General features: G+C 43.3%; 1 protein-coding gene across 2 annotated transcripts in view; it reads left to right on the top strand.

The window, feature by feature from the left end:
• The window catches only part of TMEM266 (transmembrane protein 266), a 138,600-nt gene that overhangs the window by 75,134 nt on the left and 37,849 nt on the right, over positions 1–25,617 (top strand). For both annotated transcript variants that reach the window (XM_051982437.1, XM_051982438.1), the window contains exons 6-8: positions 18,882–18,938; positions 22,588–22,726; positions 25,476–25,591. In XM_051982437.1, the coding sequence (XP_051838397.1) occupies positions 18,882–18,938; positions 22,588–22,726; positions 25,476–25,591 (312 nt within the window). The remainder of the gene's footprint in view (positions 1–18,881; positions 18,939–22,587; positions 22,727–25,475; positions 25,592–25,617) is intronic.

Here is a 25,617-nt window from a genome sequence, read left to right on the forward strand (position 1 = left end):
GATCACAGATCAACCAAAGTATGGAAATATGTCACGAGTATGCAAGGGGACATAGTTTAAGGTAGCCTCCGTTCCTCCAACGATCTGGCTGGGGAGACCAAAGTGAAAGAAGAATATGCCCCAGTGATGTGAAAAGCAGCAGCAATGTGTGATCTCAGGCCTGATACAGGAGGCGCTTAATAAACATCTGTTGCTAGATTCAGAGCCAAATAAGGAGTGTAGATCATGAGTACTATAGGACCTAAGAGGAGGCTGGTGGTGGGACATGAGCTGGTACAGGAGAGGTCAGGGAGCTAAGAAAGTGAGAAGAACATCCTGGGGAGAAAGATGCGTCCATATGACCAGAGATGCAGAGGGAGAGTGGCCGACCGTTCACATTGAAGTGAATTTAAAAAGATGAAGCGACCATCCTGAAAGGTAAGAGAAATAAAACACCCAGAATTCCTGAGTTGCAGGTGTTCTGTGCCTCGGCCAAAGAGATACGGCAAGGAAAAGTTCAGGGAAAATAATATTTCATTGCATTCACAAATGTCAATTTGTTAATATGATATCCCTCCATCCTAATTCTGAGATGAAATATTACTCTGGCAGCTGTGGAGAAAAATGAGAAAAGGGACTGCACTCATGAAACCGTTAAACAATGTGAGCAATAATAATAACAAAAATAAAAACAAACAACAAAAAGAAGAACATGTATAACACATTAAAGTCCTCAGAGGGTTTTGGTCATTTGATCAAGGCAATGTGGGGTAACTGTGGCTGTAGGATTTGAAAGACACGGGGAGATATATTTAACTTATATCAGATTGCTTGTTGTCTTGGGGAAAGGAGAAGTAAGAAAAATCTGGAACACAAAGTCTTATGAAAACGAATGTTGAACACTATCTTTACGTGTATTTGGAAAATAAAATTTTAAAAAGTGGGGAGGTGAAGGACAATGGGAAGGGGGTGGATTTATAGTTGGATTCGGGCTCTATTACTCCTATCTGTGTAACCTTTGTGCCTCAGTTTCTTATCTATAAAAAGAGGGCTTTGGACTAGATGGCTTCGGAGTGCTCTTCCGGCTCTCCTCATGGAGGAGCTGTGGCTTTAGGGGACTTCAGAAGATGGATAAGACTCACCTAGAGAGAGAGGAGAGAAGAAAGGAAAATGGCATTGGCAAAGTCCTGGAGCTGAGCCCAAATAGATCATGTTTCCATGAGGACATCTGCCTACTCTCTTAGTTGCTTGCAGCATTTGATGTTGCGTGGGTCTGGGGCAGGAATTGGGGAGGGAGGGTGTGGAATTTCACTCGGGGCTCCATGGAATCTGGGCTCTTTTGGTTCCCTTCCAAAACCCCACTTGTCTGAACCGGGACCAGGGCTCGTGCCCCTGGGGTGATCTCACCCTCTGGCATTGGGTTACTCAGAGCACAGGCGCGGTTCACCTTGCTCTGAGGCAGAGGGGAGAGAAGACACCCTGGCAGATGGAGGGAGTTACACAGACCCATGTTTTTTGTTACAAACTGAGTGATTTAGGAGTGTTTTGGACACCTGCCCCTAATGCTCTCCGCTGGCCGTCCATTCTCCTTGCGTTACCCTCCTAAGCCCCCATTCCCCCAAACACTGAAAAAACAGCCCCGCGCCGCTGGCCAGAGCCAGCTGTTGGAATTGCCTCAGACCCTAGCAAATGTGCCATGGATCGGAGAGTGCCAACACAAATGTTTAGCCAGTTGTCAGAGTGCTTTTCCTGGATCCCTCGGCAGGCAGGATGTTGGCTCTTGGAAAATTTATGAGTCCATGTGAATTCTCGTTTCCTTCCCTGTCACTGCCAGCCCAGAGATGTTCCATCTGAAACTAATGGTCCCGCTCTGCGTGGGCATCATGGCAATCCCGTGGCGCCCAGGCTGGCAGGGAGCTGATGGGGGCAGGGAGATTCCTTCCCACGGGCAGGTTTTGGTCCCAACCCCCAGTCAGATGCCACCTGGCTGCCAAGGCCCCCAAAGAAGGTGAAGGGTGGTGTCGGTCAAGAGGAGAGCCCGGGCAAACGGTGCCCAGATGCGGCTTGGAGGGAGGAGCTTTCGTCTGAGAGAACAGTCTCCAGTAAGTATGTGTGTTCCATTCCTTTCCTGTGATGCCCCGGATGTTTTTTCCTATGGGATGGCACCGTGCCCAAGCAGGCTGCACAGTGGGGAGAGGGGACAGTGGGAAGAACTTTGGTCCAAAGTTTGGGCTTGAGTCCCATAATAAGGGAAGAGACCTGGCAAAAATGCAGCTTTTGCCTCAGAAACTTATCACCTGTGTGACTTAGAGCAGATCAGTTACCAGCCCAGGGCCTCAGTTTCCTGCTTGACCTAGAAGGTCTCTGAGGTCTCTTTCCAAGTTGCAGCAGTTTCCAGTCCATGCATCAGCCATGGCAGAGGACCATGGGTCTCAGAAACGCCCCGACCTCAGCCTGGAGGTGGACGGCTCTCTCGGTATCTAGCGAGTGATAAATAGTCACTCCTTTGGGTAGATGATTTCTCCAAAATAGGGCTAGAAGATGATATTGTCAGCAGCAGCAGGACTGGGACTCAAGCTACAAAATGAGAAGGAGCTGTAGGGTTTAATGACTTCGGTCATAGCTTTGATACCTTTCAAAACCCTTTTTATCTCTGTTGTCTCATCAGATGCTCATGGATGCAGGCGGTAGATGAGGCAAATATTGGCATTCCATTTCACAGATTGGCAAACTGAAAAGCACAGAGGTTGAACGACTTGTCAGCCACACGGTAGGGCTACAAACTGGAGGTTGGGATCACTAGTTCAGGTCTTATCAGACACCGCCACCTCCACAAATTGTATAGAAAGGACAAATACTAGGAGATGAAATGGGGCCAAAGGTAAAGAAAGGGGGACAGGACAGAGTAATAATGGAAGGAGAGCATACTCTGTAGCCCCGGGGAAGGTGAGGGAACTGCGAGGACCAAAATGATCTAGAAATGCCAGATCCCACTTGGATGGAGCTGGTGACATCCCCCAGCCTCACTCTTCCATTCAAAGGGGAGCAATTCAACTCCATTTCCCACCTTTTAATGAATTCTCTAATTATACCAATATCAGTTTGGCTGGTGTGTGAAAAGAAATAAATAGCACGGAATGAACTTGGAAAAGTCATTTGGAGTCGGATGGTGAATGGCTTTAATTAGGAGTTTCTGCTTTATTCAGCAGTTCATAGGGACCAGTGGAAGTTTTTTGGAGCACTATGGTAGTGCTTTGGGAAGCTTACTCAGGCAGTCACGTACAAGGTAAACTAGGGAGGGGAAAGCAAGGCAATGAGACTAATTCCAAGGCTATTAAAATAGTCTAGACAAGCAGAGTTGGGATCCTAAGCTAAGACTGTTGCAGGATCCATGGATAGGAGAGGCTAGATTTCAAAAAGATTATTGCCTGGGTGTGGAGAAAGAGAGATGGGAAGATGACTCCAAAGCTTCAAGGTTAGGAGACCAGGAAGATGATCGGCTTCTGTAGAAGGATGCAGGTCTGAAGGAGGAAAGGGAGAAGTTCAGTTTTAGAAACCACTGATTTCTGGCCTACAGATTTCGGTTGTCGAAGGAAGAGAACTTTGAGGCTAGTGGAAGGCAAGGGGAGGATTACGCCATGCTAGGTTAGGACTATAATAGTCTTCTGCTCCAAGGGCACCGCCATATGTTGAGCTCCATCTTTTTCTGAGGTTATACCTTCCATCTTGGAAATGAAAAAGAGTCCCAACCAATCAATCGATCAACAAGCATTTATTAAACACTGACTCTGTACCAGGCCCAATGCTGAGCACCGCTGATATAAAGACAAAGCAAAAATACAGTCGCACTCATCAGGAAGCTTATATTCTAAGAGAAACAAGATATAGATAAATGGGTACGTAAAAGATACCTACAGAGAAGATGGAGGACAATCTTACAGGAGAAAATGATACCAACCAGGGAGACTGAGAAAGGCCTTCTGTAGAGAGTGGTGTTTAAACTGAGACGCGAAGGGAGTCAGGGATCCCAGGCTGAATACCCAAAGGTGTGGAAGTGGGAGATGGAGGCTCCTCCAAAAGAAATAAGTAAGCCCCTGTGACTGGTTTGTTGTGGGGAGAATAGGAGTATAAGAAGACTGAACTCATAGGAAGGAGCTGTTCATTGCCCTTGGGTAATTAGGCAAGAGGCTAAGAAATAAATGGCCCAACTCCTGGGTTTGAATTCTTACTGACATACCAGCTATGTGATCCAAAGCAAGTGAGTCTCTCTCTCTCTCTCTCTCTCTCTCTCTCTCTCTCTCTGAGCCTCAGTTTCTCTACTTGTGGAGGAAAATGTCCCATATTATCCTGGCTTTGGTTCAGCCAGTTTGGGTCCCCTGGTTTTGCTTCCCTACTGTTTGGCATCTATGACCCCACCCCCCCATCCCTGTCCCACCTCCTCCAAAGATGCTAAGGTAAATGTTCTAGTTAGAGATTCCCAGAATCCCCAAGTGAGAAAGATCCTCAGAACTGTCCGATCCAACTCTACCAAGCCAAGAACTCCCCTCCATTACGCCTGAGAAGTGGTCACCTGTAGCCCTCTTGGGAAGGGGAATCCAGGGCCTTTCAAGTAGCACATCCCACCTGAGCACGGCTCTCATTGTTGGGACTTTTTCCTGACCTTTGCCTCTTCTGCCCATTGGCTCATCTCAGGGGTCAAGCTGAACAAGGTTAAAACCTCTTCTTTGAAGCATTTGAGAAAAAATGCATATGCTTCTCACATCCCTTCTAAGACTTCTCAGTGCTAAACACATGTAGTTCCTTTGACCCAAACTTGTAAGATATTCCCAAGACCCTTCACCATCTTAATGTTACTCCTCTGGTTGTCCCTTATCTTCTCAATTCCTCCCAATATGTACCCCCAGAACTAATCACAATAATCCAGAAATGGTTTTGCTAGGGCAGAGCACACATTCCCAAATGTTCTTCTTCTCTAGAGCTGGCCTAAGACTGAATTATCTCTTTGCTCTCATAATACACAATTGATCTATACTGAGCTTGTGGCCCACTAAGACCCTTCATATCATTAAAAAAAAAAAACCTCAGCAACACTGTTTTCTAGTTTGATCTTTCCAATCTTGTATTTGTAGATTTGATGTTTTTGAACCCAAGTATAAGACTTTTTTTTTTATTTTCCTCCTATTAAATTTTATTACGTTCAATTCAGTCCAACATTCCAGCTTATCTAAATCTTTCTGGCTCCCGATTATGTCATCCAGCACAAGCTCTATTTTGTGTCACTGCCAATTTGAAAACTGTACCATCCAAGTGATTAAAAATGATGAGCAGCAATGGGTTAAAAACAGATAATGGGGGCACTGCATTGGAGATTTTTCACATCATTAGCATATCTAATCATTAATGATCACCCCTTGACTTGAGCCATTTATTCAGTTTTGATCCAATTTAGTTGTACTATCACTTAGTCCACTTGCTTCATCTTTCCGTAAGAATAACATGAAACTTTAACTGTTTTGATAAAATCTTGGTAAATTTTATGGCATTCCCGTGATCCACAAGCCTAGTAAATCTTTGAAAAACGGAAAATAGATATCGCGTGATCTTTCTTAACAAGGTCATTCTGACTGCCTCCTTTTCTAGATATCCATTAATCATCCCTCTAATTGTATGGCCTAGAATTCTTCTAGAAATAAACCTCTTTTCTTCTTTTTTATGAAATTAATCATTTTATTTTCTCTAATCTTGTGGTTCCTTTCCATTTCTCCATGATTTTTGAATGAGTGTCTCAGCAATTATATCTCTCTCAATTCATTGGAATAAAAAAAATAATTTATTGGAAGAAAGAAAGCAAAAACAATTTAAACATTTGGAAGTTTTACTTCTCTCCATCATCACTTGCACTCCATCCCCTCTGGAGAAATGGCCCATTTTCTTGTTTTATCCTCTTCTTTTCCTCATTGTAGCCTTTCAAAAAAAAACCAAGAAATCTTTTATCATCCTTGACTTTTCTAACCAGATAAGTTTTCCCAGTCCTAACATTACTCTTACAAATTCGAGCCATGCTTTTTATATTCAGTTTCTGTTATCTGCCCTCAGGTTTGCCTTCTGTATATTATTAATGTCTAAATTGGTCAGCGAATTCTTTGCATACCCAAGTAGCCTTTTTAAATAACCTCACCCTTTTCTCCTCATTGGAAATGTTTTGCTTTTCATTTTCAAGAACTCCACTTTTCTTTTAAAAGTAAAATCTGCCATGGAAATGTGTTTAAAGAGATGGCACACATCTAAGCTATGTCAGATTGCTTGCTGTTTTGGGGAAGGGGGAATAAAGGATGGAGAGAGAAAAAATTAGAACACCAAGTTTTACAAAAATAAAAGTTGAAAACTGTTTTTATATGTATTTATAAAAATAAAATACTATTGAGAAAACAAAAACAAAAATAAAAGTAAAATTTGGATTCTGATTTGTTTCAGTAGGAAATTGACTTGGAATCAACCCTGAGTTTGAAGTCTGTCAATTACTAGTTTTGCAAATCCTTGATCAGGTCACTTAACTATTCTCAGACTGTTTCCTCAGATGGGGGAAATAATAGCACCCATGTCCCAGAGTTGTTGACAAGATCAAATGAGATTACATATAAAGTTCTGTGCAAACATTATATAAATGTTATCTGCTGTCATAGGTATTATTAAACATATTCCTGTTTCTTTAACACACTACACACACACACACACATATCTTATTTTTATGGATACCTTTCATTCTTTCACCACTTTCATTTCTAAAATATGACGTCCCCAGTGTGCCATTCCTTGAAAGACAGATTTAAAGGGAAAGGGAAAAAAGGTACAACTTCATTGTTGAGAGCTTGTCATTCTTCTGGGAATCCCTCCCTCTCTCAGACTTTAGTCCGCAGAAACCTATCTATCCTTTCTCTGATCCTTTTGAAATCTAGTGTTTGAATGATCTAATCCAGATCATAGCTTTCCTCTCCTCTATAAAAATTCTAAGATGGAGTGGTCACTCCCTATGACATAAAATTCCTAGTCTTTATATCCCAGAAATCAGTTCTTTCTTCAGTGGGAACTGAGTACAAGAAAGATTATTCCAGGCTTGGTTCTTTCATCTTTTAAAGAACAAAATTATCACTCAATTTAAACCAAGAAATTTTGATCTGTTCTCTTCTGCTGACAACAAGAAAGAAAAAGGTCCAGCAGATTTCTAGATCATTCAAGTCCTCTACTCAGTAGTGTGCAAAAGAGCTGATTATTAAATTTTCAGTGTTTGCACCTCAGAAATCCACAAACAATACAAATCTGGGTTTGATGTATTGCTTTGTTGATTATCTAGATTTAATAAAAAGCTGGATAAAATATTCATAATGCAGATTAAACACAAAAGAGGATCCTGCATATATTTCCAGCCCCCTAAAGAGCTGGTTGTTAAACATTTACCACTACACCCCTGCTTTTCTTCTACTATATCATGCTTCCATGTGACCATTTCCCCAAATACTTCTTCCTCCTTCTATCCAAATGATGTGAAATTACAATATTCTGGGTCTGCTTCTATTGATCTCCACATGATTGCCCTGTGTCATATTTCCCCGCTCTGTTTCCTGGATTCTCTTACATGAATATGGCTTCTTAATATGTTCCTCCTCTTTATGAGTCTATCCTCTGGCTTCTAAATAAGAAGGATCTTTGGTGAGCCATATTCCAGACAGAGATCTCATCCCATCAAGGCTCAGGAACATCAGTGAGGCTAAGTTTGCCTTTTTGCATTAAGATATTTCATTCATCCTGCTAGTTACACTTATTTTATGCATTTGTATATAACAGACTCCTGAGACTATGACTCTTTTCCTGGAATTTGTCTCCTCTTAAATTCTAGAGATTTCTCTCTCTCTAGTCTTCTTTCTACATTGGTTGAATGTATGATATCTATCTTGGTGGATGGATTATATATGTGTGGATAGATAGATAGATAGATAGATGGGATAAATAGATACATAGATAGATAGATAGATAGATAGATAGATAGATAGAATAGATAGATGATTGATAGATACATAGATAGATAGATGGATGGATGGATGAATGGGATAGATAGATAGATGATTGATAGATACATAGATACATGGATGGATGGATGGATGGATGGAATAGATAGATGATTGATAGATACATAGATAGATGGATGGATGGATGGATGGGATAGATAGATAGAATGAAAGAAGGATTTGGAGGAAAACATACACACACACACACACACACACACACACACACACACACACACTCCATCTACCAAGACAGATATCATATGTATACAAAGTTTAAAGCCCTTTCAGTCAGATATGCAAGAGTTTGGATCAATACAAAATTCAGGACATATCATTGTGCTAACTCAGAAAGAGACCAGAGAGTGCCCCAAGATGAGTGAATGTGCCCCCCTGAATGCAGTTTTCCTTCAGCCAAGAGCAGGTTCCTTTCCATAGATAACCCTCTCCTCCTTTCATGTTCCCCTTTGAATATAGTTGATTTCAGGTGGGATCTATGAGCAGAGCAGCCCAATGTGCCAACAAAAGTTTTCTCCTTGTTTTTCAGGTACAACCAGAGGTTTTTTGTTCAAAAACTGTGAGAACAAATGAGAAACTAGAGAGAGCTAACATGTTGGACAAGAGATTTGGACCCAAAACATCTTCCTGGGTTGACATGATGAGCCAAACTGAATAAAATCAAACTTCAGATAGTCAAATGAAAAGTCCTGCACTTGGATTTAAAAGTCAACCACCCAGGTACAAGATGAAGGAGGTATAATGAGACAGTAGTTTGAATGGAAAAGATTCAGAACATCTTAGTGGACTGCAAGCTTAATATCAGTCCAGGGTGACAGAAGACAAAAGATTGACTGTGGTCTTGATAAAAGCCTGATGTGCAGAATGAGGAAAATACTCGTCTCGCTGTCCTTTGCCCTGGAACCCTGCTTTAGGAAGGTCATTGACCAGCTGACATATGTTCAAAGGAGGGCTCTGTGCCTTTGAAACTGTGCCATAAGGATCCATTGAAGGATGTAGAGATGCCCACCCGAAGAAGACCAGACTTGGAGGCATGTGAATGTTGTCTTCAAATAAAGAGCTGTTGGACAAGACGAGATTTTTTTTCCCATGAAGGGAAGCTGCAAAAAATTCAACATAAGGAGAAGCATCCCAACTGTGAACTCTGTCCTGAAGGGGAAGGTATTGACCCCCATTGCTATGGAAGGCAAGGCTGGATGTCCACTCGTTGGATTTGTTTCAGAAGAGATCCTGTTCAGGGATCACTATGAAGTGTCCTGAGGCTCCTTCTCTTCTGTGAGTCTGTGAAATGACCCCTGAGTCAAACTGAGTCAATGCTTCTAAAATGTTTTTAATCTTAGGAAATCGTCGGTGCTGGACCTTCATTTTCAAAGACCAGCGGTTTCATGGGATGATGTCTTGACTTGCACATGAATTGGATTTAAATAAGGCAGAGCTGTTTAGACCGGTACCTTAAAATGCCTTATTCCTGGACGGATTGCCAACAATGGAAGGCCCTTTGCTCTCATCTCTACTTCTCCAAATCCTCCTACTCTTCTTCCCCCTCTCTTCCATGAAGACTGCCTCCCCGCCCAGCCCATTCCATAGAGAATTTTAGTTTTCTGGGTTCAAACCGTTACTCCCCCAGTACCCTGTGTTGTAGCCCTGTATTTCAAGTGGTCGCACCATTGAGATTGTAAGCCCCCTGAGGGCAGGTATGGCGCCTTCTCCCTCTTTGTGTACCCATTTCTGTGGTGCCCGGAATAGGGCCTGCACAGAGGAAGATGCTGGATGAATGAGATAAATCTAAAAAGCCTTTTTGTATTTATCTGAATCTTTCTTTTTCTCTCCTTCCTGGGATAAACTAAGCATATGAAGTGACTTCAGTTAAGCTCCCTGAAGTCATTCCCACCTAATCCAGCATCCGCCAGCAAATGTTTCTTCCCACTAGCCAGGTGGGTCCACTGAAGGGGAAGGGAGTGAAGCATGAAATCTTTTTAGGAAGGGATTGCCTGATGAGCCTTCCAGGTGCCAGCCATGGGCCTCGGAATGCATGAGCCAGTCAAGGCCCATTAGCCACTCTTCCCGTTCCGCTCCTGGCTTACCAGAACACAGCGTCCCTGTCAAAAGGAGGATTTGGAGAAGGCATCGAATTTTCCATGCGGCTCAGGAGAAGGAAAAGAAATCTCTTCACACTTGGGGAATTCACTAAAAGGTCAAGCCCAGAGTCTAGAATTGCTCCCCTCTGTCTAAAAAGACCAGGACGGGCTGGGCTCCAACTCCCTCCAATGCAAAGCCAGGGGCTTCTGGAGAATTTGGTTGTCAGGGGCCCCCGCAGCCACAGAGCGAACATGTGAGCAATACGGAACACAGGGTATTTATGTTGGGCCCAAACAGAGTCAAGGAGGGCACTTTCTGGACTCCTCTCCCCAGACCAGCTGACTCCAACGTGGGGTATCCTACAGAACTTCTGTCCCTCAAAATCGTTCAGCCTGGAACAGTGCGGGGAATGCTAGGTTTGGGGTCAGAGGATCTCCCAGCTCTGCCATTTCCCAGATCTTTTCTTGGACAGATCTTTTCTCTCTGGGTCTGTTTCCTTTCTGTAAAATCGGAGAGTTGGATTTGAGTCAGCTTCAAATCCCAGGACCATGAAAGGAAACCATTGTGTCTACTTTTAGCAATCAGCCAGACTTCGCCGTGAGTTCAGAGCAAAGGTATTTTGTGAAATTGCATGAGAAAAGTCCCAACAGCACAAATCGCCCCATAAAAGTGCGAGGCATTTTCCTCTGTTATCACCAATGGGAAGAGTAAAAGTTCCTTGGGAAAACCCATGAAGGGGCGCACTCGTAGGAAACGCAGCCCGCACGCACTTGTGAGGGGATACGCAGGGAGCACACGTGGCTGAGGCTCACGCTTAGGGGGATAACCATGTGGGAAATGGGTGCTTGTCCCAGCTCATAGCTCCCACATCGCAGGATGGCCAGTGTTTCCTGGCAAAGCCAGCAACCTTCTCCCACCTGTACCAGCAAAGGGCCCCCACATCTTGTCCAAGGTCTTACTTCCTTCAGTCTTGTGTGGCTGCTCCTGGGCAGCATCCCATTGATCATGGCCACTTGCCTCCTCTGCTTTTGTGGCTAAGTTCCTTTCTGCAGAAATTTCTAAAGGAACTTCATATCTTCTGAGTGTCTGCTGGCTCTCTTGCCTCTTGTCTGCTTGGGTGCAGTGGCTGGAAAGCTCCGAGAGAATGGGCTCTTTGGCTATGGCCAAGACGATGAGCCCCCACAAACAGCTAAGATCCAAATGAAGCTGAGATAAAGTCTCTTTGGTCTAAGAGACATGGCCAAGTGACCATCCTTTATTAACAACCTGCTGGCCTTATTAATAACACAATTAAATTACCCAGAAAAAAAAAGAGTCTGTTTTATGAAATCCTTCCTCCTCTCCCACAGGGATCCGTGGCCTTGTCCTGAGCCTCTTCCTGATTTAGGGTTGGAAAGTCTTTGTAACTTCCACTTAATTTCTGAATGCCGAGCCGGACTTCTTCCGAATTGTTTCAGAGGTTGCCCTTTCAACAAACCACCAAGGGCTGTTGCATTTGACATTCTCTCCTCCTCCAATTTTATTCATTCCAAGCTTGTTTTTATTCCTTATGCAGATAAATAGGAAAGAAAAAGGCAAAGGCAGATGAAGTGTTGGAATACATACATATGAGCACATATCCATACATATCATATGCATATCCATAAAATATTTTTATATGTGTGTGTATATTTATGCATGTACCTATATTACCTCTGTATAAGCCAGTCATTAAAAAGGAGGACACCCTTTTAAAACTTCCACAATTACCCAGTCCCTGAGATGGGAAGGAAGAGCTCAGAAGGTCAAGGACACATGATTCTGTGACAATGACCACGGCTGCCCAGACCTTGCATGTTCTCGAGGTTTAAGGTAGCAGTGAGCAGCACGGTTCCTTGCACAAAATTGTCCCAAGGGACACATAAAGCACAAGGTTGTTCTATTGGGCAATGCCATCCAGAATCTCCTCCGGTTCTTCCCTTATATCCAGCTCCACCATGACAGTCAGAGACCAGGGATCTTCCTGATTTTAACTTTAATTTTGCCCTTCACTTGCTCCATAAGTCAATTGTTCTGACTCTCTCTTGTGGTGAACATAAAGGGCTTCTCAAACTTTAAAATATCAGTTCTGCTTCATCTGAGGTTGGTGTATTATTGTTTCCTGTCTACAGCTGGGGAAACTGAGCCTGAGAGAGACTCACCTCGCGTCAGCTTTAGTTACTTTTGTTTCTCTGACTTATCCGGGGTCCAGCTCACCATGGCAGTCCTTAGAAAAAATGGAACCTGCTCTACCTTTGGATCTCCTGGGGCCTTAGAGGCCATAGCAAGTTTCTGGGGGCCGGAGCAGGCAGCCAGGAGCATCTGCTCAGAAGCGATCATTTCAGCAATGTGCAGGCCCCGCTCAGATCCCACCTGCTCTGGAAGGCCTCCTGTGGCCTTCAGCCCTCAGCAAATTCGCCCTAAACATTTCTGAGGCTTATTAGGGGCACCCTAATTTAGGAAGGACAATAATGATGCTAATGCTGACGATCAGTGACAATAACTATTATTATTAATTCAATTATCCTCAAATTCTATCCTCAACGCGCACTGGTAAAGGGACGGAGTTTCTTTATCAATGAAATCACAGGCTCATTTCTTCTCTCTGATACTTATAATTCATGTTTGCCTGGAGACTTAAGGTTTGCAGGACACTCCGTGTACATAATCACATTTGAACCTTAGAGCGACCCTGTGATTGATCCCAATTTACAGATGAGAGCCAGAGGCTTGTCCAAGTGGCAGTAAGCTTGGATCACGAATGTCTGCCCAGTGTATATTAGAGAGTACTGGGCTTGAAGTCAAGAAGAACTGAGTTCAGATCCTTTCCAGACACGAATTGTATGACCAGACAAGTCACTCAGTTTCCTCTTCTTTAAATGGGAGTAGGAATAGCCCTTAGCCCGCCAAGGCTGTTGTGAGAACAAATGAGATAACAGACTTAAAGTTCCAGTACTTAAAGTACTGCTAGTTTTCATGCGTCTAAACCTTGGCTTCTCGATGAGACTCTAGCTCTCTTCCTTTGTGTGACTCCCCAACCCGAGCCCTTTCTCTGATGACTTCCGTAGCTCTGTCATTTCACAATCCCTCCCTGCAGGCAGGCCAAAGCCCCCCAGTGGACCTCTCCAGGAATTTCTCCCTTGGTGAGTGCACTTCTGGTGAGGAGCCCCCTGAGCTGGGAGAAGCCCGGCCCAGACGGGACTCAGCCCGCTGGCCCCGCCTCCCTTTAGTTCACTAAACTCTGACAAAGTGTCGGGGAGAATCCCAAGTTGTCTCTAAGGCACTGAGGCATTTAAGGCCCCCGGAGATGCGGGCAGAAAATTCTTCTATTTCTTGCCTTGGCCCCAAGGACTTAGAATCATGGGATTTAGATCAAAGGGATCAGTTTCCTTAATTTGCCTCTCAAAAAGTGGGCCCATGGAAGCCAATGGTTTGTCTAAAGAGTTACACAAGACACAGAAAAGGGCTGTGGGGGTCTGGAGCAAGCAGCAGGGATTGGACCTGACGCCAAATCCCGTGTCTCTATAGATGAGTTAAGACTCTCTAACTGACAGCTTGAGATTCCGGACTCAGAGCTCCTACAAAGGCACGGTGGCTGGAAGTTTTCTCCCAGGACACTAAACTTTAGAGGGTGCAAAAGTGGGGCCCTCACATTCCTTCGGCCACATGAGTCACTGTAGCGACTTCCCCTTTTACCCCCGAGGGGTTTCTTGTGTTGAGTTCATATTGTACCACTTGCCCTGGGCCCCAGAATTTCTAGTTATACTCTGGTGGAGGGTCTTTTATAGTGCTTAGAGTTGGAAAGGACTTCATCTTGGCCAATCCTTTCACTTTAGAGATGAGGAAACTGAAATCTGAATGATTTGCCCCAAATCACACAACTCGGAGCTCCTGACTAATGCGACTCTTCTGGCTCAGGAGGAGCACTAGGTCCAGTCTCAGAGAAGCTGGATTCAATTGTCTACTTGTGTGACCTTGGGAAAACCATTTAAACTCCTTGGGCCTCAGTTTCTCCATCTGTAAAATGAAAGGGTTGAACTAAATGGGCATGGAGGTCTCTTCTAGCTCAGCTCTATGATTCTATGCCTTGGGTTCAAATACCAGCACTCCCACTTAATCTTTGCACAACCAGGAGCCAGTCGTGATTTCTCTGGGGTTCAGTTTCTTTCCCCATAAAATGAGGGGATCATACAGGATGACCTCTCAAATCCTTTCCAGCTCTCAACATATGATTTACTGGGCATAATTAACAACGCAAAGCAGTTTAGTAATGGCAAAGAAGGGGCATCTGTCAGGTGGAGCGGGCTGGGAAAGCTTCTTGAAGTAGCCAGGGCCCGAGCTGAGCTTGAGGGACCCTGAGGAGGCCACTCCAGATGTTTCTAAGGGCTGGACTCCAGCTGCCCCTTCCCTTGCTTTTTATCACTTAAACCCTCATCATTTTACAGGCTCTGGAGGCTCCCCGGACATTTAAACCACCATCTGCCGGCTCCTTATCTCTGGGGACGGCTCAATGCTTCTCAGAGAAGGTCTGGGTGGAGGAGGGAGGAAAGCAGCCCCAGCCCGTGCACCTGCTGTTAACAGATTTCTTCATCTTGGGGTGTAGAACCAGTTTGTCTGAGCTCTCTTTGCCTCTTGAGGACCCTCAGAATCTTGACTTTGGGAGGGATTTCAAAGCCTAAGGGCCCAACCTGTACCTGAACAAGAATTCCTTGCCCACTGGACCCAACAAGGAGTCTTCAAGCCTTTCCTGAAGATGTCTCCTGAAGAAGAACACTATGAGCTTTGATCCCCATATCTTTAATCTGGGGGTGTTTTTCAGGAGCTCCCGAAGTAATCAATCAACCAACAAGCTTTTATTAAGCCCTTACTAAGTGCCAGGAACTGAGCATATAAAGGCAAAAATGAAGAAAGCCCTGCCCTCTCTGAATTCTAGAAGCGGGGGTTTGGATTTCATGATAATATTCCTGCTCCTTTCTGTCCTTGATGAGGGAGCAGAAGCTCAATCTAAACAGACTTTTTGGAGACTCAAAGAGAGTCTGGAACATCCGGGACTAAGCGCTGGGCAAGTACTGCATTTCAGAGGCAAAAAGCATTCAGCTCTGGGCACAGCACAGTCCTGATGTCAGTTTAATAGGAAGCATCTGGGCACAACCAGAGCTGGCAACCAGTTGGGTCATAGAGGTAACAGATCACCCTTTGTTTTTGTTCTGTATGAGTTTGGGGTAACAGGGTGAAGCTTCCAGCCAACGTCCAACTCAGTAAAATCATCAATGTGACCCAAATACCCTCAAAATAACTTGACCTTATCAGCAGGATGAATACAGAGAGGCTTGGAGAGATTTACATGAACTGATGCTCAGTGAAATGAGCGGAACCAGGTGATCATTATATACCTCAACAACGATGCTGTATGAAGATGTATTCTGATGGAAGGGGATTTCTTTGACAAAGAGACCTAACTCAGTTTCAATTGATTAAGGATGGACAGAAGCAGCTACACCCAAAGAAAGAACACTGGGAAATGAATATAAACTGCTTGCATTTTTGTTTTTCTTCCCGGGTTATTTATACCTTCTGAATTCAATTCTCCCTGTGCAACAAGAAAACTGTTCAGTTCTGCACATGTATATTGTATCTAGGATATACTGTAACCTATTCAACCTGTAAAGGATTGCTTGCCATCTGGGGGAGGGGGTAGAGGGAGGGAGGGGAAAAATCGGAACAGAAGTGAACGCAAGGGATAATGTTGTAAGAAAATTACCCTGGTATGGGCTCTGTCAATTAAAAATTATAATAAAAAAATAAAATAAAATAACTTGCCCTTAGACAGCATGGGGAAAAGTAGGGGGTCCCAAATGAAGGAAGAAATGGTCCCGCCACCCCTGTCCTGGTCAGATCACACATGCCCAGTTCTCAATGCCAGCTGTGCGAAGTACATCTGCACACTGAGGCGTCCCTGGGGGGCAGCAGCTAGGATGATAGTGGGGGGAGAGAGGTAGGGGGGAGTAGACCAGAAACTATACCAACTGAAATACCTGGATAAGCTGAACCTGAAGAAAGAAGGCCTAGACGACACAATAGCTATCAGCAAGTGTTTGGAGGTCTGTCATGGAAAAGTGTGCTTTGTTCTATTTGACTCCTGAGGACAGAAGGAAAATATAGAAGTTACAAAAAGAAAAAAACTAAACTTGATATCAGGAAAAACTAACTAACAATAACTAACTGCTGCTAACAGTAACAGCTGGTCAGAAAAGGAATGGATGGCCTGAGGAGGGGATGGGGTCCTCTTCCCTGGTGGATAGGGATGATGATGATGATTTTGATGATGATGATGATGATGACAATGACATTTCAAGGCTGGTCCACATTTGTCTGCTATCCCACAAATGCCTCTCATTCATTGTTAATGTTGTTATTTGTCCTTTGTTCTTTAAGAAGACCATGACATCAGGGAGATCATGTCATGACTTCTGAGTGAGTTGGATTGAAGTAAGGGAGGACTGTGCAAGGTCCCCTCCCTCACTTTCTCCTCTGGAGCCATCTGGGTCCAATGGCAAAATATAGATCAGAACACCTGGAGATGGCCCTGGATACTGCGGGGGACCTTCATGTACACACATACATACATACATACATGTGTGTTTATGTGAGTGTATACACAGACATATACATGCACACACACACACACACACACACACACACATACACACACACACACACAAATCTGGGAGAGGAACACACTCAGGTTTATAGCCAAAACAGAAACAATTGCTATTCACATCTACTCAGAGCCAATCAGCACCTTAACAATGACTAAGTATGGCTTGGCCTTGGACCTATTATTGTTCACTCAATGAGACTCAGAGTGATTTCAGTTTAAAGCATGGTCCAGTGTTAAAATTTACATTCCTTTAGGCAGAGCACCACAGGAAGAACAGAGGGAAGGGAGAGAAGAGAAGGGAAAGGGAAAGTCAAAGAGAAAAGGAAAGAGAAAGGGAAAGGAAAAGGAAAATGGAAAAGAGGGGAAAAGAGAAGGGGAAAGGAAAGGGAAAAGGAAAGAGAAAGAGAAAGGAAAGGGGAAAAGAAAAGGGAAAAGGGGAAGGGAAAGGGGACGGGAAAAGGAAAAAAAAGACCTATTGTTGGTCACTCAATGAGAGTCAGAGTGATTTCAGTTTAAAACATGGTCCAGTGTTAAAATTTACATTCATTTAGGCAGAGCACCACAGAAAGGACAGAGGTAAGGGAAAGAAGGGAAGGAAAAGGAAAAGGCAAAGAGAAAGGGAAAGGAAAGGGAAAAGGAAGGGAAAGGAAAAGAGAAAGGAAAGAGAATGGAAAAGGGAAAAGGAAAGGGAAAGGAAAAGAGAAAGGAAAGGGAAAGGGGAAAGGAAGGGAAAAGGGAAGGGAAAAGGAAAGGGAAAGGGAAAGCAAAGGGAAAAGGAAAAAGGGCCTATTGTTGGTCACTCAATGAGAGAGTAATTTCATTTTAAAGCATGGTCCAATGTAAAAATTTTCATACCCATGGGCAGAGCACCCACAGGTAAGGACAGAGGAAAGGGAGAGAATGGAAGGGAAGGAAAAAGGGAAAGGAAAGGGAAAGGGAAACAGGAAGGAAAAAAGAATCTATGTTGCCCAACTGGCCAGTTCTGGTTGGATCCCCAATGGGGCAGAACTTGTTTCTACTAATGGAGGTTCCTGTTTGTCCTTCATTTTCAAAGAAAACCATGATATTGGGAGGTGATGCCATAACATGCAGGAGCAAGATGGAAGTGGATCGGACTATTTGCCATATTCTGAGCTTTCAATAAAGTAACTTCTCATCCATTCACCAGTCCAAAGTGATGGATCAAGATGGTTTTCAGGATAAATAGTGGCTAAATCAGAGATAATAGTGATCATGTCCTCTTGATGTCATTACTGGATCAAGATGAACTCTTGGCTAGGAAGCATCTCTGTAGAGCAGAGGTGAGGGACCTGTATTCTGCCAAGGACTTTTTAATTATTTATAACATCATTCACGGGCCATTCAAAATTATCATCTTAAAGAGCTAAAGCCATAGGAGGTTGTTGTCACCTGGGATTGCACCTGTGATAGCCGGAAGGGCTAGACCAAATGATTTCACAGGACTTGTACAGCCTGCAGGCTGAACATTCCCCACCCTGGCTCTAGAACAATGGATCTGGGATGTCTTCAGTAAAGAAGAAATCTCATCTGTTTCCTAGAGAACCTGCTTTGCTACTGGCAGAACTAGATGAATTCAAGGATCTGTTCCATCTCCAAGCTGCTAGAATATCTTGGGATGGGAAAGAAAATTATTTTGTCCAACTATCTCCTTTTAAAAACAAGGAAACTGAGCCCCATTGAGGGGAGGTAGCTTGCCCATGGCCACCAAATAAATAGAAGAGCTGGGATATGAAGATACAGGAAGATCAATTTCACTTTAATATTAGGAAACAATTAGAGCTATTTCTGAGTGGAATAGGAAGCTTCATGAGTTCCCCAATAGTTGAGGTATTTGGCTGGAATCTGGAGTGTATCTCTACCAGGGATGGTGTAGAAGGCATTTCTGCTCATGTCCAGTATGGATGTGGTGGCTGCAAAGTCCCCACTAATTCTGATCTTCAATGATTTTGTAATTCCATGAAAATCAAAAAGACTCTGTTTTCTCTTGAAGGCAAATATGAACAAGCAGTCTCCATAAAATGTCTTTTCTCAATTTGTCTCCTCAGACAATTCTACGCATTGTGGTCCTTGGGATCTGGGATTATATTGAAAACAAAATAGAGGTAAGATTGTTGCTCTCATCCTTGATGGCCTGATATTTCCTGATTCCTATCTGTGGTAGAATGAGGGGAGGGTGAAAAAGGAGGGAGGTGATATTGGAAAAAAAAACAGATTTAAAGATATCTTTTCCCTTAATTTGTGGTCCTAGAAATAAAGATCCATGGAATGCCAGAACGAAAGGGACCTTATAACGAGGGAATTCAAGGCTGAAAGACTCTTAGAACTTAAAACAGAGAATGCCAGAGATGGAGGGTTCTTAGAATAGGAGAATAGAATTTTGGAAGCTAGAACTCGTTAGTGTACAAAATGGCAGATCTAGAAGCAACAGAACCTAGTAACAAAATCTAAAATATAGGACATCAAATCATGAATCTGAAAGTTTCATTAGAACACAAAACATCAGAGCTGGAAAACTTTTAGAACACAGAACATAGAATGCCAAAAATGAAAGGCTCTTAGAACAGGCAGAGTAGAATTTTGGAAGCCAGAAGACAAAAACAATGCAAAATGTAAGAGCTGGAAATTACAGAACCTACACTACATGATATCAAATATTGAATCTGAAAGGTTCATTAAAACAAAGAACATCAGAACTGGAAGGCCCTTAGAACACAGAACACCAGAGATGGTGGAATATTAGAATAGGCGATGTAGAATTTTGGAAGCCAGAAGAGCTTAAAATACAAAATAGCATTGCTGGAAATAACAGAATCTAGAATACAAAATGTCAAATGTTGGACATGGAAGGGTCATTAGAACATGAGAGAGCAGAGATGGAAGGCCTTTAGAACAGAATACAAAATGGCAGAGTTGGAAAAAAGAGAATCTAAAACATGGGACATTGAATGATGAACTTTGGAACAGACTTTAGAACATAGAACAGTAGAGCTAGAAAGAATCTGAAAGTCTAGCATCTTCACTGAGGATATTGAGGGGGCTCACAGACCCATAGATTTCATGGGATTTCGTGGATGGGACTTTAGGTGCCATGTCCAGACTCTCATTTACAGATGGGGAAACTAAGGCCCAGAGAGGTAAGTGACATGCCCAATGTCTGCCATTGCTAAAGATACCAACAATAAGTATAGTAAAACCTTAGACTTGGATAGAAAAACCTCAAAGGCCAATTTATCTAACTCCAACTCAGCAGGAATCCCCCTCCCAAGATGCCTTATAAATGCACATCCAGTTTCCATTTGAAAACCTTACAGTGAAGAGCAATTTACTACCTTAATGAGTGGTCCATTGTTGGACACTATTAAAAAATTCTTCCCTGTATTGGACCAAAACCTGTCTTGCTGTTGGAACAGCTAGATGGTACAGTGGTTAGAGCCTTAGTTATGAAGTCAGGAAGACCTGACTTCAAATCCAGTCTCAGACACTGTGTGACCCTGGGCAAATCATTTAACCCCAATTGTCCCAGAAAAAAAAATTAGCAAAGACAAAACAAAACCTGTCTCACAGTTACACACACACACACCCTAAACACACACACGATCCTGAATTTAGGATGAACCATTGGATAGTCTGATGATTCCCATGGCTCCCTTTTCAGAATACGTTTTTAAATGAACAAAATAAATTACATAGGATAATAAGGGAAACCAAAGATTCATGAAAATAAATTTTCCCCCATCCAATTTCAATAACCTCCTAAAATCTACTCATGAATCCCTTGGTTAAAAATCCATGTTCTGGATGATCGCAGAGATTCCTGACAACACTAAATGCTAGAATCCCAGCATCCTAGCTCCTACATCTCTTCCCTGCTTTACGTGACATCCCTTAAGATTTCTGAAGACAGTTACTACATCTCCCCCCAAAGAAACAAATGTCCCTCCACTCTCCAGTGCCCTCACGTTCAATTAAATTCACTCATGAACAATTATTCAGCTGGTATTATGACTCTAGATCACCAGGGCCCAGCCTTGGCAAAATGCCTCAGACAATCCCAACCAATTTCAAGGAGTGTCTCAAGTCAAATTTAATTTACTTTCATGGAAACCATACTAAACAGTATGGGCTACAAAGATCCTTTGGGACATGCTAAGAAGAGGACATTTGTCAGATGAAAGAAAAGACCAAATTAAGAGTTTCCCCCAAAAACTAGGAATTGTTGCTCCAGCTGAAATTATAGGGGGTTGTGGAATGGGTACAGTTAGTGTCTCGCACCAGGAGATTCCCAGAGGAAAATTCTAATATGAGGGAGGGAGGGGAAGGAATATGGAAAAACTGATTGGGAAGCTGATGTCATCAGCACTTCCAGAGCTGATGCAAACTGGGATATTCAACAGTCAGACAGAGGAAAGAGGATCGTTTTGTATGTTATTGATCCAATCAGCCAGTGACATTGTCCTAATGGTAATAATGCTTCCACCTGTCCATTTGTTTAAGGCTCTCCAATTTAAAAAGCACATTCACCTACCTTCTCATCAGATCCTTTGCAGGAAAGATTAAGGGGACAGAATGCTCGGTGATGGGATTCTAAACTCCTTGAGAATTGGAAGTTTGTCCTATTTCATCCTAGCACAGAACACATTGCGAACAATTAATAGATATTTTATTGAACTGGCTGAGAATTGTTACGCTCAGATTCCCAGGTTAAACCCTGCTCAGATGAGCTGTATTCTTTTGGGTAAATGACTTCTTTACCTTTTATCTCAAATTTCATATCTATAAAATCTTATCAGGATCTAGATCATTGGGATTCATGAACTTGGGGAGGAAAATATTTTGATACTGGTATTTAGTCTGATTTCCTTTGCAGTCCCATGTATTTTATTGTATGCTTTTATAAACATGACTTGGAGAAGGGTTCCCAAGGCTTCCCCAGACTGCCAGAGGTAGGGTCCATAATCTTCAACAAGGTTAAGGACCTCCTAGGCTAGAAGTGGCTAGGTGGCACAGTGGGGTTCAAATTTGGCCTCAGACATTTCCTATATGTGTGACCCTAAGCAAGTCATTTAACCCTATTTGCTTCATCTTTTTTATAAAATGAGCTGGAATGGAAAATGCCAAACTACTCCACTTTTTTACCCCTGAGGCAATTGGAGTTGAGTAACTTGCCCAGAGTCACATAACTAGGAAGTGTTCAGTGTCTGAGATAAGATTTGAACTCAGGTCCTCCTGACTTCAGGGCTGGTGCTCTATCCACTGCATCTAGCTGCCCCCACTTTACTATCTTTGCCAACAAAACTCTAGAAGGGAGTCACAAAGAATCATATATGACTATAATAACTGAACAATACCCTTGGAGCTCCAAAGTCCCTTTTACAGGTCTACACCTATCCAAGCCTATGAGTAAGTGCAGGCAGGTATTCAAGGAAGGGACAATCAGAGAACTGGAGTGGCCAGGGAAGGCTCCCTGGCGGAGGAGGTACCAGAGCTAAGCCTTGATGGAAGGATTCACAGAGGGAAAGGAAAGGAGGAAGCTGCATAAATTCCAGGCTGGGGGAAATAGTCATAGCCTCTTAAAGAATCGTTTTCAAGATATATAATGGGAATGATCTACCCCTTGCTGAACACAGATGGCTTCTGTCCCTTGCTCAAAGCACATCCCACCACCCTACCCTATCCCCAGCTGACTTGGACAGCTCCCAGTGCTGACGGTCAAGTAACTGTCTGATATCCTCCACCTCCTTTTCTTCCCAGGTGTTTGATGGGGCTGTGATCATCTTATCCTTGGCCCCTATGGTAGCCTCCACTGTTGCCAATGGTCCCAGCAGCCCTTGGGATGCCATCAGCCTGATCATCACCCTCCGAATATGGAGAGTAAAGAGAATCATTGATGGTAAGTGTATGCAACCTGGAGAGATTTGTCTGGGGGTGGGGGGAATGTGCCCCACGTTGGACAGCGCTCCAGCTAGCTGAAGATCTTGGCCTGTTTCTTAAATAAGCACGAAACATCCCTGTGTGTGGATCACCATCCCCAGTGCAAGGGAGACTCAACAGTTAGATAAGAAGCGACCCTGCCTTTTGGGACTTGCAGACTAGAAGACACAGAATTTGATTCTGGAAGCTGTAGGAAACCACTGAATACTATCAAGTGAGCAAGCCATGAGCTTTTATTGTGCACCTACTAGGTTCCAAGCAAACATACTATAATTACACGATGCAGTTTGGATGTGTGCAAAGAAAAGTACAGCCTGAAGTCATAGGGAGAATCAGGGAAGATTTCATGGAGAAGGTGATGTGAGGTAGGTTTGGAAGGATGAGGAGCAACAAGCATCATAAGATCAAAGATCTAGAACTATTTTAAAAAAACAAACAGATTTCTTCTAGTCCACACTCCTCAATTTAGAAATGCGGAAACTGGTCCGGAGAGAAGTTAAATGACTCCTCCAGGGTAATAGAACTAACTAGTCAGCAGCTGAGCCAGGATTTGAAATCGAATCCAGCTTCAGCATATTCCATAATATATTCCAGGCAAGGGTAACAGTGTAAGCAAATAGAGGTGGGAGATGACAGGGTGTGTCCAGGGAGCTGTGACTGGAAGGGCCTAAAGGAAAGTAATCCATGAGGAGGAAAGGTCCAAGAGTGCGTGATTTTCATAAGATGAATTTGTCTCTGGAAGCTGTAGGAAACCACTGAAAACTGTTGAGTGAGCATGCAACAAGCACTTATTATGCACCTACTGTATTCCAGGCAAATAAAAGAGAGTAACTGTCCTTTTTCTCAGAGAGCTTACAGTCTATGGAGAGAATACATTTGCATATAGATAAGACAGATATCAGGTCACCTTGGTAGCAGAGGCAGCCGGCTGGGAGAGGGAGACACAATCAGATCCATGTACTGGAAAGATAATTCTATTTAGTATTTAAAGGACTAAACCTTGTCCTTATATGTTAATTAGCTGCATACCCAAAGTCATCGCTTAATCCCTCTATGCCTCAGTTTCTTCATCTGTAAAATAAGGCGATCAAACTCATAATCTATGTATCCATAAGCCAATAACTTGGGGATTCAAGTTTTATTGTGCTCATAAGGAGATGAGTTTTGGAGAGAGGCAGCCAGATGGCACAGTGCGTAGAGTCAGGAAGACCCGAGTTTCTCAGATACTCCCTGGCTGTGTGATCTAATGACCAGCAATTCATTTAACTTCCGCTTGCCTCAGTTTCCTCAATCAAAAAATGGGGACACATACATACAGCAGCATTGTTGGGAGGGTCAAATGATCTCATAATTGTAAAGAGCTTAGCCGGTGCCTGACAGTGGGTGCCACATTAATGCTTATCCCATTCCCCATATGCCTGCAGCTAGTAAACCCAAGAATTAAGGCAAACAAACAGGCCTCCCGAGGCTGGGTCCAGGACTCCATCAGCTGCACTCCACCACCTCCCTGATGGCCTCTATTCTATCTGACCTCTCTCTGTCAGACCATTAAAGTGACAACTCCTCCGGGGGCCTGTATCTTCCCTACCTGCTCTGCCCAGATGGATGCTTAGACACTAATGGAAGATAACAGCTCCCCTCCCGGATGCTCTTCCTGGATGTGCTGCTCCCTTTTCCTTTTGCCATCCCTCCCCCTCCTGAAGATTCCCAGTAAAAAGATGTGCTACATGAACCTGCTGTTCATCGGAGCACACATGAAGGGGCAACCTCCCCGTGTTCTACACAGGAGCCCTGTCTGGTCGCGCCGATTAGTGAAGAATAACGGAAACAGAGCTGGGAGGGAACTTGCAGTCTGTCTTATCTATCCGATACCTGGGCAAGAATCCCTTCTTTAAAAAAAAAAAAAATTAATACTGACAATAAATTTAAATAAATAAATTTATTCATAAATTTAAAAGAATTAATAATAATAATTTTAAATAAAATGACAATCGAGTACATTGATATTTGTGGTAGCGCTTGAGGTTTTATCAGCCAATCAATCAGTGTATACATTGCTATCCCCTTTCTAAAGATGTGAAAGCTGAGTTCCATAAAAGTACAATGAGTTCCTCCATGGTTGTACAACTAACAACAACAAATGCTGCTGTTGCTGCTGGCTTTTATATGGGCTTATAAAGAGATTTTTTAGGTCATCACAATAATCCTATGAGGTAAGTGCTATTATTATTTCCATTTTACAGATTAGGAAATTGAGGCATAGAGAGATTTAAGTGACCGATCAGAGTCACACAGCTAATAAGTTTCAAGGGGAGGATCTGAACCCATGTCTCTTGAGTATGCACAATAGAAAAGAGGGTTCTGATTATGACAAAAAACTCAGAGACTAGTTGAAGCTTTGAAACTGACCCAACAGACTTCCCAACACTATTGAACAACAATTCAGGCTTCCTAGATGGATCTAAGAATATGTGACTATTTTCACCAGGTCCCATCTTCTAGCTGCCCTTGGATAGCCAACAATTTTTCCTTTAAAGAAGCAGGAGCACGGAAATTTCATTAAAGCTACTTAATCTGTCTGTACCTTCAGGTAGATTTTAACCAGGACTAAAACAAAGAGCAGATCTCTCTGAAGGCTCCAGCCTGATCCAGGTCAGTGCTGTGTTTGTTAAATTTGTTGAATTATTAAATAATCTCTTGTCTTTCAGCTTATGTCCTGCCGGTGAAGGTGGAACTGGAGATGGTCATTCAGCAGTACGAAAAAGCCAAGGTCATCCAAGATGAGCAGCTGGAGAGGCTAACACAGATTTGCCAGGAGCAAGGGGTAAGGTGCCCAGCTGGGGTTTTCCC

The sequence above is a fragment of the Antechinus flavipes genome, chromosome 2 (genome assembly GCF_016432865.1).
Source record: "Antechinus flavipes isolate AdamAnt ecotype Samford, QLD, Australia chromosome 2, AdamAnt_v2, whole genome shotgun sequence".
Taxonomy (NCBI): Eukaryota; Metazoa; Chordata; class Mammalia; order Dasyuromorphia; family Dasyuridae; genus Antechinus; species Antechinus flavipes.